This window comes from Typopeltis vanoorti, chromosome 23 (genome assembly GCF_054136105.1).
Source record: "Typopeltis vanoorti isolate ZY-2024b chromosome 23, IOZ_Tvanoo_1.0, whole genome shotgun sequence".
Taxonomy (NCBI): Eukaryota; Metazoa; Arthropoda; class Arachnida; order Uropygi; family Thelyphonidae; genus Typopeltis; species Typopeltis vanoorti.
Window position 1 is genome coordinate 31,686,836 of NC_143571.1, and position 13,862 is coordinate 31,700,697.

At 36.0% G+C, this 13,862-nt stretch overlaps 1 protein-coding gene across 3 annotated transcripts in view; it reads left to right on the forward strand.

Moving 5' to 3' along the window:
• LOC150093740 (dynamin-1-like) overlaps positions 1-13,862 on the forward strand; it is a 321,001-nt gene that overhangs the window by 77,642 nt on the left and 229,497 nt on the right. For all 3 annotated transcript variants that reach the window (XM_090413070.1, XM_090413072.1, XM_090413071.1), the window contains exon 4: positions 6,237-6,383. In XM_090413070.1, coding sequence (XP_090269196.1) covers positions 6,237-6,383 — 147 coding nt within the window. The remainder of the gene's footprint in view (positions 1-6,236; positions 6,384-13,862) is intronic.

Consider the following 13,862-nt stretch of genomic DNA (forward strand, 5'->3'; position numbering starts at 1 on the left):
ACAGTTTTTAAACCATTCCTCAAAAATAGTTTCTCATCTAAGCTTTTCTATTGAATCTCCAATGAACAGGGAGAAAATTTTTATCTAAACTTCTGAGTGGGTGAGGATTTTGTGAATGATAAATAAAGAGAGGCTTCATCTTGTAATCTCCAGAAGCATTGCCACATAGTAAAAGTGTTACATGCTCCTTTTAAACCTTGTAGCTAGGCTGTGATTTTTCATTTTTTGCTAAAAATGTTTTAGTGAGCATTTTTTTCCATAATAAGCCTGTTTCATCAACATTAAATATGTGATCATCAGCATAATTTCCTTCTTCAATGATCTGTTGCAATTCACCAGAAAAACTAGCTGCTGCTTTTTCATCGGCACTTGCAATTTCACCTTGTACATGAACACTATGAATGCTTGATCACTTTTTGAACTGATCAAACCACCCTGAACTTGCAGAGAAAGTTTCTTCCACTACTGAGGCCGAATCATGTTTTCTTTTTAAAGTTTCAAACAAATTCAATGCTTTTGTTTTTATAGTCATTTGACTAAAAGGGATTCTCTTTTGGTTACAATCTTTTATCCACACTGACAATAGAGTTTCCATTTCAATCATAAGATGGCTTCTGTTTCTCGTAGTTTGGGACCCAGACGAGGTCGATGCACTTTGTCCTAGTTGCTTATAGTTTGCAGCGTGGTCTAAAATATGGCGAACAGTTGTTCATTTAGACTGTACTCTCTTACAATTTTGGCTTTGGTTGTGCCTGCTTCATACTTATTTATCATATGCAACTTATCTTCTAAGCTGATCATTCTACGTTTCTTCTTGATAGTTGTATACTTGATATCATCCTTGTTTCTTTTAGCATTCATTGTAGGGGTAAATATGCAGTTGTACTTCAGGCAAAGGTGGAGAGTTAGTGGTGAGCAGGCGCCGTTGGATAAAAACGAAGCGCTACAAGAGAGTGATACCTGGAGAGTGGTGACTTGAACTGGTTGCATATGTAGTGGGCTACATCTCGCTGCCATGATAATTCGAATTTGGAGCGCAATAATTGGAATTTTTGTATCAAATTATAAACCGCAATAAATCGAGAATCGTGATAATCGAGGTATTCCTGTATATAAAAATATAAATACGAATATAAAGGTTGGAATATGTACATATAGATGTAAAAATATAAATGTAAATATGAATATTGATGCAAAATTGGAAATATAAATGTTAATCAGTACTTGAAAGCTACCTGTAATATATGCAATGGAGCATGTAGGAATAAATTACCTCCTGGTAGGGTTACTATTGGGAGGAAAAACGAAAAAAAACAAACGCACACTCTCTGCCACACTGTCCAAGGTCAAATCCATAGATACCTCTTTCATGTTTTCTTCCCCCCTCTAACATGCTACTTGTATCTACAAGTCATCACTAACTAATTTCTAGTGCACTACCTCTGTTGCTTCTACAGCTTAAGACTATAACACCCAGGTCACTCATCACCTCCCACTGCCTGCAATTTATGCACATATACACATTTTCATTTCTCACCTGCTCATGTGTAGCACACTACAAAATCCTCCACAATGTTATGTATAATTTTGACTTTAAATAATGGTGGTCAAGAAAACAACATGTTAGTTCCTCATATTCACTTTGATTTAAACAAAATCAGGAATGCCATATCACAGTACGTTGTTCATTTTTTGCAGATCAGCTTGCTATTATCCTGATAAAAAAAATACAAAAATTATATATAATATTATAGAGAGTTGATCGTTATAATTTATAACAAGAAACAGTTTATATTTTTTTCTTACATATGAAAAGCAAATTGAAATTTTACATTCACATAAAAATAAGATAAACTGTCAATTAATATTGGGTCCCCTTATGTCAGAAGGTGAGAATTCAAAAGAAATGTTTCTAATAGAATCAAAAATATTTAGTGTGCGAAAAAAATTAATTTTGTAAATTTTTATTTGGTGATATAATGATGACCAACTTATGTATATTAAGTGCCACATTTTCTTTCATCTTCCTTTCAAATGGCATGGGAAAAACACAAATTTCAAAATAGCAAAATCTAATATTTCAATTAGATGTACTGCAGTATACTTTTTGTATACTTTTTAAAATGTATTTGGGGTCTACATTTTTTTTAAATTTAAAATGCAGTACATTTTATATACAGAACATTTTGTCAACTGTGTTGTGAATGGAGAACCTGTGGAACAAGTAAAACATTTCAGCTACTTAGGCACGATTTTTAATGAAGAAGGTAAATTAAATATAGAAATAGACAACAGAATCAGCAAAACTGGTATGGTGGGAAGTCAATTGAATAAATTCATATGGAATAAGAGAGAAATTAGTCGGAACACTAAATTAGCTGTATACAAGACAGTGTTCAAACCAATTTTAACTTATGGATCTGAGAGTTGGGTCAGAAGTAAAACACTTGACCAAAGACTAGAGACCGCAGATATGAGAGTTCTGAGAAAGATTATAGGTGTGAACAAATGGCATCAATGGCAATATCATATTAAAAATGAGGATATTAGGAAAGAACTTGATGTTGTCAGCATCCAGGAATGCATTAGCAGAGCTAATCTCAGGTGGTATGGTCACTTAAACAGAATGGGCGAAGAAAGATTACGAAAACAAATGTTCTCTGCCAGGTTGGCAGCTAAATGACCCAGAGGAAGACCAAGATATAGGTGGATTGATGCGGTACAAAGTGCCTTAGACGATAGAAATATAAGATCTGATAATGTTGAAGTCTTGACAAGTAACAGACTGATTTGGAGGAAAATTGTAGATAGGAAGTTAGTAATGATATAATTTTTTCATGTAGTACTATCATATCCTGTACACCCCTTGTGGGTACATGGCAGGAATTTGATGATGATGATGATGGTAAATTAAATAGGGAAATAGACAACAGAATCAACAAAGCTGGTATGGTAGGAAGTCAATTGAATAAATTCATATGGAATAAGAGAGAAATTAGTTGGAACTAAATTAGCTGTATACAAGACAGTGTTCAAACCAGTTTTAACTTATGGATCTGAGAGCTGGGTCAGAAGTAAAACACTTGGCCAAAGACTAGACACCGCAGATATGAGAGTTCTGAGAAAGATTATAGGCGTGAACAAATGGCATCAATGGCAATATCATATTAAAAATGAGGATATTAGGAAAGAACTTGACGTTATCGGCATCCAGGAATGCGTTAGCAGAGCTAACCTCAGGTGGTATGGTCACTTAAACAGAATGGGCAAGGAAAGATTAGCCAAACAAGTGTTCTCTGCCAGGTTGGCAGGAAAATGACCCAGAGGAAGACCAAAATATAGGTGGATTGATACAGTACAAAGTGCCTTAGACGATAGAAATATAAGATCTGATAATGTTGGAGTTTTGACAAGTAACAGGCTGATTTGGAGGAAAATTGTAGACAGGAAGTTAGTAATGATGTAAATTTTTCATGTAGTACTATCATATCCTGTACACCCCTTGAGGGTACATGGCAGGAATTTGATGATGATGATGATGATGACATTTTTCTATTTATGAGAAAAACTGTTCATTGCATAATTTTTCTTCCCATAGCATACCCTCCCAGATTGCTTGACCTAGTGAATAGTATTTGCTCTCTAACCAGCAGGATGTGGATTCAAATTCCATTGTTGACATGGATGAATGAGAATGTCTTTAGGCGATAGATGAATTTCATTGTTTGAAGTAGCTTGAAAAAGTTTATTAATACACAGTATTTATAGCAGTTAGCTATTAATACAAGTAGGATTACAACACCTTTCATGGGTGGAATTCCATTAAAAAATCATTAACAAACACAATTTTTGAATTAAAAAAAAATAGAGAAATGCCTTAAGAAAAAACACTTATATGAAGAGGTAGTGATGACAGTTTTAATAGATGTGAACTTGGCAGAGGACAAAGAGCACATCACAGTGGATATCAGGAGGCTGCTTAGACAGATAAAAGAGAATAGTGTGACAAGAAGGGTAGCAAGCGTGTTGCCTAGGTATGACTGTGGTGAGATGAGGCGGAGAGCAAGGATTATGAATGACATGTTAGCTGAAATGTGTAAGGAGAAAGGAGTACAGTTTGTTAATGTGTGGAATGAGTTTGAAGGATGAAGTGAACTATATAACAGAGATGGACTGCATTTGAGTGGTTATGGTGTGAGTCACTTGGAGAGACTGTTGCTGGAAGGTAGAGAAGTGAGTACAGAGAATGAATCAAATCAAGTGGGAAGTGATGTGGAAGAGCAGGAGAGATTGAAGAGGTGGTTATGAATGAAGAAGTGAGTGGCATGAGCATGGAAAATGAGAGAATGGGTGTGCAAGAGGAAAAGAGAAACAGGGAGGCTCAGGGTGAACAAGGGTACACAGCATGAGAAAGGTGGATGCTCCAAGAGAATGTGAGAGCATGTGTAGACAGGAAAGGAATGGGATGACCTGGGATCAAGAGGAAACAGAATTGAAGAGGGTTCTAAAATGAATAAGTAGAAAGGGAAATGGCACCAGTTGAGCCTGGAGAGATCACATCGAATGAGTGGTATCAGTGGAATGAACTGTTGTGTTTGTATGCAAATGCTAGAATTGTAAGAAACAAGGCAGATGAAATGGTTGTACTAATTCAGTCTGTTCACCCAAAAATTGTTGGAATAAGTGAGACATGGTTAGATGAGGACATCCTGATAGAGATGGAAGGGTATGATGTGTTTTGTGAGAATAGAAAGGGTAAAAAGGGAGGGGGGAGTGCTATTGATGATAGAGAAAGAGTTCTGTCCATACAAAATAAAGACGTAAGAGAAGAAATAGTGCCAGAGGTTTTGAGGCAGTATGGTGTGAGATAGAGCTGAATGGAATGAAATTTAATGAAATTAGTAATGGCCCTAAAACAGTCTGTTTTAGGACCATTACTGTTAACTTGTATATTAATGATATTGGTGAAGATTTGGATGGAGATATTCAGTTGTTTGCAGATGATGTAAAGTTAGGCTGAACCATGAAGAGTAGAGAAGATGTTGTGGCCTTACAAGAAGACTTGAATAAATCCAGTTATTGGGTACAGGAGTGGGGATGCCAATTCAATGTTGCAAAATATAAGGTTTTAAAATTTGGAAAACAAAAATGAGATGCAGAATTTATGCTCTGTGAGGATATATTTTCGGATGTGGAGGAAATAAGAGATCTGGGGGTGATAGTGGATAAGGATCTGAAATTTTGGGGACACAGCCAAAAACACTGACTTGTAGAAGTAGAGAGATTCTTGTTCCATTGTATAAGGCATTGATTAGGCCACACATGGACTATTGTGGATTTGATCACCTGGTTTTCATAAGGATGCAGAGATATTGGAAAGGGTCCAGAGGCAACTGACTAAGGTAGTTTCTAACCTCTGGAATGTCGAGTATGAGGAAAGATTGAGAAGATGTAATTTGCAGAGTTTGATGGGCAGGAGAAAGAGGAGAGATATGATAGAGAACTACAAGTTAGTAAGGGGTTGTTATAGGATCAATGCTGGGTAGGTTCTACAGAAAATAGTGGGAGATCAAGGGAGAACCAGAGGTCATCCCTGGAAACTGTATAAAAATGGTGTGAGTAGGGGAGTGAGAAGCAGGTTTTTTTCATGCAGGGTTGTGGCTGATTGGAATGCCTTGCCTGAGAGTGGGGTGTCTACAGAGAATTTGAGTGTGTTTAAAGCATGTTATGATGAGCTGTGTGTATGATAAAAGGATCTCTCAGATGAGTCTTTGACTCCATGGGGTCTTGGTTAATAATAATAATAATAATATGCTGTAATGTTTACATCAGTCATATGGGATTGCGTTGTGGGCTGCACCCAGTCTGTTATGGGCTACCACCTGGCTATTTCTTATATATCATATTGTTTAATGAAATTCACAGCCAAAAGTTACATTAATATATTGTGTAAAATGTTTATAAATTTATTGTAACTCATCTTAAGATCTAGCATAGTAAATATCATATGATTTATGCTATTCCAATTTTTTTGCCTGAATGACAAAAATAAATAAATAAATAAAATAAATAAATATTATTTTGAAGCAATTCCAAACAGAGTCACTAATGATCACTCTTATTTGAGTGATAACTCATTTTGGTATGAGTAACTGGTAAAAAGGTGTCTTATCTTATCTTTTGAATTTGATATTTTAAGCATAATTTAATTACTGATGAATTCCACTTTGTTTCAGAATATGGGGAAATTTCTGCCCTTAAAATAAGATTTAACAACTTCACAGAACTGAGAGATGCAATTAGTGAAGAAACGGAAAAAGAAGTTAAAACAAAGGGAGGTTTCTCATCAACACCAATTTCAGTGAAAATATTCTCACCAAATGGTAAATCATATTAACCTATAGCAAACATTTTTTGGCCACTTTATCAATTTTATTATTATTTGCATCCAGTAGACAGGAAGTTGCAGTAGGGCCACTTGCCTTGTACACCCACCATCATAAATTCTCTTAAAACTTGCTTACAGATGGTAAATTCACCACTTCCACTGGCAATCTATTTCACTTGCTTACTGCTCACCAAGAGAAAAATATCGTTCTTACATCTTTACCAATGATGTCCTCTCTCTCTCTCTTTTTCCCTTCTCCAACTATATATACTGTCTGATTTCACTCACCTCCATCATATGAAATCCTTTTATTAGTTTTATTTGTTTGCTTTTCCTTTAGTATATAAGGAAGGTCTATTGGAACTTACTAAAACAAAAGCATTTTCTCATGAGTGCAGAGAGAGAAATAAGTTGAATTTTAACATTTATTTGAGTATGAGTGTCATTTAATACAATAGGGATTAGCTTGAATGAGTTTGCATGTTTTTAGTTAATTTTAGAGTAATATTTAAAGTATGGGAATTTTTTATTTATACAATTTCAGTGTGGATTTTTTTGTGATGGTTCTTTTTTTTGTGAAGGGAAGGGCTTGTTTTAACATTCTATTTACAAGTAAATTCTTGGATTTTGCAAATGCATTTGATAGATTTCTGCTGATAAGCTGCAGAAGATGAGATTGGATAGCAAATTGATTAGATGGATTGAAGATTGGGTTTCTGAACAATACCAGCAAGTTGTTATAATGGAACAGTGTCTCAGAAAAGGAAGATGATTATTGGCATGCTTCTTGTGCCCCTACTGTTTAACTTATTTTCTAATGATATTTCACGTGGATTGATTGGAGATCTTCAATTTGCTGATGATGCAAAGTTAGGTAGAATTATCAGGAGTATTGCTGATGTCATTTCTCTGCAAGAAGATTTGAATAGACGTTTAGCATGGATAGATAGTGGTGTTGAAGTTTTAAGAAATGCAATGTGCTACACTCGGTGCAAAGATATAAGACTATATACTGTATCGGTGGAGCTGTTATTCAGGATCTTGGGGTAATGGTAGACTGGACTAAAGTTCCAAGGGAACGTTGCAAAGACTGCTTATCGTATTGCTGCTATGATAAGAAGTGCATTGACATGTAGGGATAAGGAGGTGGTGCTTCTTTATAAAGCATTGATCAGAGCACACATGGACAATTGTGCTCAGGTTGGGTTGTCTAGTTTTCTTGATCATGTGAAAACATTAGAGAGGGTCCAAACGTGAATGAACAAAGTGATATCAAGCCTCTGGAGTGTTGGTCATATAGGGCAGTTAAGGGAATGTAGATTGCAGAGTTTGGTGGATAGGAGGAAAAAAAAGGTAATAATATGATAGACACCTTCAAGTTGATTAAGGGGATCTTATGAGATTTATGCAGAACAAATTATAAAAAGAGTGAGTAGTAAGATGGGAGGAACAAGAGGCCATCTCTGGAAGTTGTGTAAAGACGTAGAAGGTATAAGGGGTAAATTTTTTACATGAAGAATGGTTGGTGAGTGGAATGCATTGCCAGAGTGCATTGTGAATACAGTTAGTGTAAATGATTTCAAGGATTAATATGATAAACATCTTGCTGGTTGAGCAGGCTTCCCATGATGAGTCTACTGACTCCATAATAATACATTATTACTATAATAATAAAAATAATAAAAAATGATCATAAAAGAGTGATAGATTGCATTTAAATGAACTTGACAGTCATTTGGAAAGGCTTATTGGGAGAGAGCATAATTGAGAGAAAAAGTTAAAAGTGAATGAGAGATCTGAGGCAATAAGAAGGGATATTATAATAAATTTAGTTTAATCCTTTATCCCAGTGAGAGCAAACAAAGTTTGTGCCCGAAAATATCTTCAGGACTGAATATAGTGTTGTCCTATCTTACCTGGGTAAGTAGTACAACACCAGGCAACTCGTAGCAAAGTTGGAGCAAGCTACCAACACTCCAATCCCAGTATCTCCCATAATGCAAAACACATCTCCTTGTGGATATGTATACTGTTATGCATTAAGGGATTGGCCACTACCCAGACTAGTTTCAACCTTTATTGAGGTCTCTTCAGTGGGAGCCAGGCCCAGAGTTGGAGATACCAGGTAGAAGCAGTAGCAAGGTCATCTTTACCTATAGGAGTTGCCAAAAGATTTGCCACCTTTTTTTTTATTAAATTACTCTGGATTTAGAGAAAGATGTTGAGAGTTTATTTTTCACTAGGTTAGACTATAATAAATTTAGTTTAATCCTTTATCCCAGTGAGAGCAAACAAAGTTTGCACCTGAAAATATCTTCAGGACTGAATATATTGTTGTCCTATCTTACCTGGGTAAGTAGTACAACAATAAAAAAAAAGGTGGCAAATCTTTTGGCAACTCCTATAGGTAAAGATGACCTTTCTACTGCTTCTACCTGGTATCTCCAACTCTGGGCCTGGCTCCCACTGAAGAGACCTCAATAAAGGTTGAAACTAGTCTGGGTAGTGGCCAATCCCTTAATGCATAACAGTATACATATCCACAAGGAGATGTGTTTTGCATTATGGGAGATACTGGGATAGGAGTGTTGGTAGCTTGCTCCAACTTTGCTACGAGTTGCCTGGTGTTGTACTACTTACCCAGGTAAGATAGGACAACACTATATTCAGTCCTGAAGATATTTTCAGGTGCAAACTTTGTTTGCTCTCACTGGGATAAAGGATTAAACTAAATTTATTATAGTCTAACCTAGTGAAAAATAAACTCTCAAGAAGGGATATTGAAGACTAGGGGAAAAAAAAGAGACAGAATAAGTGAAACTGAAGGAGTGATTGTAAATAGACAGAGAGAGAGAGAAGAGCAGTAAAATCCAGGAGCAAGAGATGAAAATGAGAGAATGGGCATACAATAGATGGAGAAGGAGGTAATGGATAAGTCAAGGTGGACAGGAAAAGTATGGCATTGTGTGTGTGATTGACATAAAGAAGGGGATGGCCTAGAATGCCTGGGGGTGGTCAGTTTAATCTGCTGAAAACAGGATAGGTAGGACTAGTTACAGGTTGAAAATGCATAGCTATGTTTGTTTACGAATGTCAGAAGTGTCTAAAATAGAGGGAAGAATTGCTTTCACTTTTCATTTCATTTGAGCTGAAACATGGTTGGATGAGGATGATGTACTATGAAGAAGAAAATATTGAATACGGTATTGCCCATGAAACTAGGAAGGGAAGTAGATGCTGTCGATGATAGCAGAAGTGTGTCCACTCAAAAAGGTGGACACACTTCTTCTTCTGGTGAATTAAACCGGCAATCTGGAAGGAGGCAGCATTATGGTATCAATATAAGAAAGTAGGCAATGTAGGTTAGGTGGGTTATGTACCCACAAAACCATTGCTTATGATTTTGAGACAGTATTACGTAATGTGTAGGGTAGGAAGACAGGATGAAATATTTAGTGGGGGATGGCTACTGGTTTGGAAATGTGGAGGACATTGACAAGGAAATTGAAAGCAAATTGCTTCAGATGAAGGTAATCGTATTGGTGATTTTAATTATGAAGATATACATTGAAATGAAGAAAGAGCAAGGAAAGAGTGCTAGACGTCATTGTTGTCAAAGGATGTTACTCTGAATGAGATGTTAAATCTGTCTGTGTTGGTGATAATCACTTTGAAGTTATCACCCTGAGTGCCAGCCATATAAGGTTTCTGTGAGGAGAAGTGAATATATATTATGATTAGTGGGGAAGGAGATGAATATTGCCTGGCAACTGGTCAAGAAATATTTAACAGCAGCAATGTCTGAATGTAGTTCAAAGATAAGGAGGTTAAATAGGTAGGTGTGAAATGGAAGAATGGTGAGAAATTTAAGCAGGCACTCTGGAAGGAGAAGGCAGTTTGAAGTGGGAGGCAATCACCTCAATCACATGCAGAGTATAAGGAGCAAAATAGGAAGATGAGTTATATGATGGAGGAAAATGAAAATATAAACTTTGCTTAGCTAACTGGGATAAAATTCCCGAGAGTTCTTTCAATATACAGCCAATGGAGGAAAGAAAGACTTTAACCATATCCTTTGCAGTAGGTAACTCTGGAAAGATGAGTAAATGAATTAGGATTCAGCTTAATGTAGCTCAGTGTAAGGTTGCGAATTTTGAGTCTACAAATGTGGCAGTGCATATTGGTGGACTGTATCGGAGGAAGTGGAGGAAACAAGGGATCTTGGGGTGATATGAATATAATTTGACGTTGAGAGAACATATTGTGAAGGTAGTTAAGACATTGCAGATATTGTTGCAATACTGAGAAGGGTGATGGCCTGCAGAGATAAGATGGTGATGATTCTGTATAAGGTCCTGATCAGACCACATCTGGATTACTGTGCTCAGATCTAGTCACTGAAATTTGAAAGGGATGAAAAGTGAGAAAGTGAGTCTGCCTCCATTGAGATTTGATTATGATGATAATAATACTTCGCACATTATTTTTACCATTTATCAATTACTTTAAATTGAATTTAAATATTCAATTTAAAGTAATTATTGTAATTATTTAAATATATTAATTTAAATAATTACAATAATACTTATCTTTAGAACAGCCTGAGGTTGAATGTAATAATCAATATTTCTTATTAATGATGAATATTACTTATTCATCATTCAGTTGAATAAATTACTAAAAGAAAGAGCTTTCAACTGAAAATAAAACACTGAATTGTCACTTCACTTCTCTTGAAAATAAAATGATTTCTCTCATATCAGAAGCTACACTGACCTGATACTCTCTATGACCTATACAGTATAATAGCTTTTGATATGATATCATAGGCTGTTTTACAAACAACTCAGTCAAGATATTGTTGTTAGGGCAACTGAAGAGGGAAAAAACCCTATATAAAATATTATTATTATTATTCATGATGTCCATAGGATCATGTGGCTCATTGCAGGTCTGCATTAGAGCAAAAAAAAAAAAAGTATCAAACCATTTCTTAAACTCACTTACTGTCTGTACTCTAGCCATCCTTTCATGTAATTTCCGGTCATTGTTTACCATCATCCTAGGCTCCTTAACTTCTCTATCTTCTCATTATATGTGGTACACAGCACCCTATCCTTGCTTTCTGAACTTCATGTGACTTGATCATAAAAAAGCAAGGGAAAATTACTGCTGAAAGAATTACTCTTTGTACAATAATTTGAATACCACATAACCACAATAAGAAATAAAATCCTTTACTTAACAATAATTAATGCTTAATTAATTAAATGATTTTATCTTTTACTGTAGCTAGGCGTTCTTCAAATTATGGATATCTCACAGGTTTCTCTATATTTCAGTACCCTATAGTATCCTACATTATAGTACAAACCCATGCTGACATCATAGAGACTTCTATATCTTTCAACAAGTCATAATTCTACCCAGCCTCTCCAATACTGATCTTAATCACAACTAGAGATTAATATACTAGTCCAGAAATGGAAACATTACTTGCACCACCATTTTTGTGCAATAGCATAATTTTCCATTCGATCCATTGCATTGGAATCATTCCCTGTTGCATGACAACATTAAACAAACCACGTCAAGGGCCAGTCAATTTCTTGATGCGTTTCCTAAAAAATTCTTTTACTATATTATTCTATATCTTTACTATATCTTCTAGAATCACATCTGTATTTCTGTGCTCAGATTCAAGGATGAGGAAATGGTAATAAAGGATCAGAAGTAGGTGACCAAGATGGTGATGCTTCCTGTGAAGACAGATTGAAGGTGTTTGTGAGCTGCAAAATTTTGTTCTTTGACAGAACAGAAGGGTTATTATTATTAATATTATTATTATGTGACACCTCCAGGGAGTCCATTGACTCACTGAGGAAGGGCCCTTGCTCTACAACTCTGTCTCCACCACTCAATCCACCAACTACAACAAACCGCAACTACACCAACACCATCTACTGCCACTAGTATTTTCGCAGATAATCACAAAGATCCATGTCCACGGTGGGATTCGAACCCACGGCCTTTTGGTTGGAGAGTGGATATGCTAACCACTTGGCCAACCAGGCAGATAGATTATTATTATACAGACCTCCATGAAGTTGTGAGACTAGATTACTATTACACTTTCACCATATAAGACAGTACATTGCCTAATACGTTCCATGCACCTACCACTCTCGTGCAAAAAAAAAAGGTACTTCTTACTCACCACTCCCTTTCACAATTTCCTGAGATGGCTCCTTGTCATTGTTCCTTTATCATGTTCTACCATTTGATAAAATCTTTCCAGTATACTGGCAAATACCACCCAACAGCTTAAATATCTCAGTTATGGACTCTTCATCTTCTATTCCCTAAACTTTGCAGATTACATATCCTCAATGTGTTCTTATAAACAACATTCTACAACTGTGATTTTTTTTTTTGTTATCCTCTTTTTGGACCAAAACTTCCGTCCTTTTTGTACCCTTTCTAAGGTTTCTTCATCCAATTCAAATCCTGATGACCAGATGTGTAAAGATGTGGTCATATGAGAACTTTATACAATGGAACTGCTATTCCCTTTTCTGTATTGGCCAGCGTCTTTTACTTACTATCATGACAATCGTTGGGATTATTTATAACTTCCTTGCTAGCACGATTGACCAAGTAATTAGCATATCCACTCTCCAGCAAAGAGTCCATGGATTCAAATTCTGTTGTGGACATGAATGTTTGTGATTGTCCTCCTCCTACTACTGTGTGAAAAGGGCATCTGCAACCCTATCACTTCTTTCAGCAGAGACTTAGCTCCCAAAACCCTACAAGGTACAGGAGTGACCATACAGCATCCAGTGACATCAAATGTGAATAACTAAATTCACTTTCTTTGCAATATATTCCGTGAACTTCAAACATCTATTCATAATTAAACCAAAATTATTGCTGCCTCCATTTTCTACATTACTTTCCACTATTTAACAGTAGCCTTCCGTTTGTGGATTCTAAAATCAAAACCCTACACTTAGCTACGTAAGAATGGCATCCTCATTTATTCACCCATCTTTCCGACTTATTCATTTCTTCCTGATGAGCAACAATATTGGCACTAACCTTCTCCAACTTCATATCTCTACGAATAGCTGAATATATCTCAGCAGTGCATTGACAATATTGTCGACGTAAGGGTTGAACAGTAACATTCCCAGTATTAAGCTATACGTAATCTCAGTTGTTAACCATCCTTTTCCTTGCTATGCTTCCCATATTCCCCCACCCTCGTGCAACTCTTATATATTTTCCAGATAGCTAATTACCAATACAAGTGAACTTCTTTGTCTTAGGAACTTTCAGGATATGAACACTATTTCTGAAGATTACAATCACAAATTCAGATGAATCAGCTTGTGTCAATTTGTATAACTGACGAATTCAAGTAGAAAGTAGGCACACATTCAAATTTTCAAATCGTACACAAAGGGATCAC